Genomic DNA, 2240 nt, shown 5'->3' with positions numbered 1-2240 from the left:
TTGCGCATAACGCTGGGTTTGTCAGAAGGGATGAAGGATTCCTTCCTGGAAAAACTGACACCAACCCGAGACGCCAAGTTTGTGATGTGTTACTAAGAAGCAGAAAACGCCTTTCCCCGAGCGTTGTAGAAATCACTTCTGCAGAAAAACCCCCTGAAGCTGAAAAGGCAACGATTAACCTCGATGAAGAAGAGGAGGAGTTGGAAGAAGATGTGGAAATCGATCGACAAGAAGGGAATAATGTTGATCGACCGACTATGATAAATATCGATCGACATAATGAAAACAATGTCGATCGACGCTCGACTCCTGCCAAGCCGGCAGTAGAGAGAGTTTAAAGGACTTTGCCACCCTTTCCTCCTAACAAGACGCAAACTAAGCGAGAATTAGATAAAGCGATCTGCAAGAAAGCATTCGATAAAATCACGTTGGAAATGCCACTAAGTGATGCCATAAAAGTAGCACCTTCGATTAAGAAATATGTAAAAGACATGGTATCCAACAGCTTCCCAGCTGTTGAACACAGCGTCATGATGGTTTCAGAGGATGTAAGTGCAATAATCCAAGGCGAAACCCCGATCAAGAGACCTGATCCGGAAGTTTTGTTCTAGATTGCAACATACGAGACAAGAGTTTTCCTCGATCCCTTTGTGACCTAGGATCCAGCGTGAATCTCATGCCACACTCTGTCACGATGTCCCTGGGATAGGACGAGTTCAAACCCACCAAACTAACTTTGGTTCTTGCTGATAGATCCGTTAGAATACCTGAGGGAGTACTAGATGACGTGCCAGTAAGAATTAACGACTGTCATGTACCAACGGATTTCGTTGTGTTGAAATACCAGAATGAACCAAAAGATCCCCTCATCTTAGGTAGACTATTTCTAGCTACCGTTGGTGCAATCATCGACGTCAAGGAAGGTCGGATATGTTTAAACATTGGAAACATTGCAATGACCTTCGATATGGAAAAATTGATAAAACGACCCTTAATCGATAAACAAGCCTCTTACGTGGACGATATCTCTGAGTTGGCTGAAGAATCCTTCATAGACCAATGCTCAGATAATCCCCTGAAAAAGTGCTCACATCTACTGAAGAGGAAACAATTAGCATTGACATCAGAGCTGATGAATACACGCGATTAATGGACGCAAGTGTAGGAATAGCAAATGTCGATGATGTGGAGGATGACGATTCGGAAATCAAAATCGATCGAAATTTAAAGGCCGCTGTTGATCGACAACCATCCTGATGTGCCATGGGGTAGCGCACCGGGCAAAACAGACATGCATGGTTTGATCATGGAAAGCAGTAAAGATATATGTTCATTGTTTGACTCATATCTTCCAAACCACGAGGCTTCTACGCATGAAATCACTTGTAGAATGTTGTCAACGCAATTACAGAGCTCCTCGAAGAAGAATCAGATCAAACGGAGTTCATATGTTGACTGAGGAGAAATTCAGCCTTTGAGGTGGTTAAAGCGGATTCCAAATCAAAAATCTCTTATCTTTCTATCTTAAACACTTTGTGTTTGCTTGGATCTACCCATTGGGATTCCTTGATAATTTCTCTTAGAACCTTGAGAAGAAACTCTTGTGTGTCCATAAAATCTGAGTGAAACACGTGTGTGGATGAGGATAAACACTTGAGAGTGTGAGGATTTTATCTACTAACTTTTGTGTTGAGATTTTCAGGTTATGATGTTTGGTCTTCAAAGGAGAAGTAAGAAGGAGAAGCCCCCACAACAATCTTTCTCTCAAACTCCATTTAAATATTCTTTGAATAATTTTGATGAGTTTGTTAGTGTGCGAGAACAGCCAGGCATATGGAGAAAAACGACCAGAGATGTGGCTGATCCAAAGAGGCGTTTGCTTCAGTTTGATGTCCAAGAGTTTTGTGATAACTTTGTGGAGGAAGTGGTGAAAACCCTCAAGGACGTCAACCAGACCCATAAGAAGATCACATCCACACGTGCACCTGTAGCTGAGTCATCCTTATTCATCAGCAAGAAATCCAAAGGTAAATCCGAAACCCATGTTGAGGAGTTGAAAGATTTTTCAGATTCTTTACCCATCTATGATAAATATGATGAAGAACCAATTGAAAGCTTGATGATTTGTGAGAAAAACTGTGATTTTCCTTCTTCTGAATCTGAGCTTATGATTGATAATGAACAAGCTATTGTGGAACTAACCGTTTTGCAACCGGAGCATCCGAGTAGTCTTGTTTTGT

General features: G+C 41.6%; 1 protein-coding gene across 1 annotated transcript in view; it reads left to right on the top strand.

Moving 5' to 3' along the window:
- Positions 1–1708: 1708 nt before the first annotated feature.
- The window catches only part of LOC106314828, a gene marked incomplete at its 3' end in the record, with an annotated part of 4246 nt that continues 3714 nt past the window's right edge, over positions 1709–2240 (top strand). Inside the window, exon 1 of the mRNA XM_013752644.1 lies at positions 1709–2233. Within this exon, the coding sequence (XP_013608098.1) occupies positions 1709–2233 (525 nt within the window). The remainder of the gene's footprint in view (positions 2234–2240) is intronic.

Source organism: Brassica oleracea, chromosome C9 (assembly GCF_000695525.1).
Source record: "Brassica oleracea var. oleracea cultivar TO1000 chromosome C9, BOL, whole genome shotgun sequence".
Lineage (NCBI taxonomy): Eukaryota > Viridiplantae > Streptophyta > Magnoliopsida > Brassicales > Brassicaceae > Brassica > Brassica oleracea.
The sequence above is the reverse complement of the archived record's forward strand: the minus strand, read 5'-3'. Positions and strand labels throughout refer to the sequence as shown.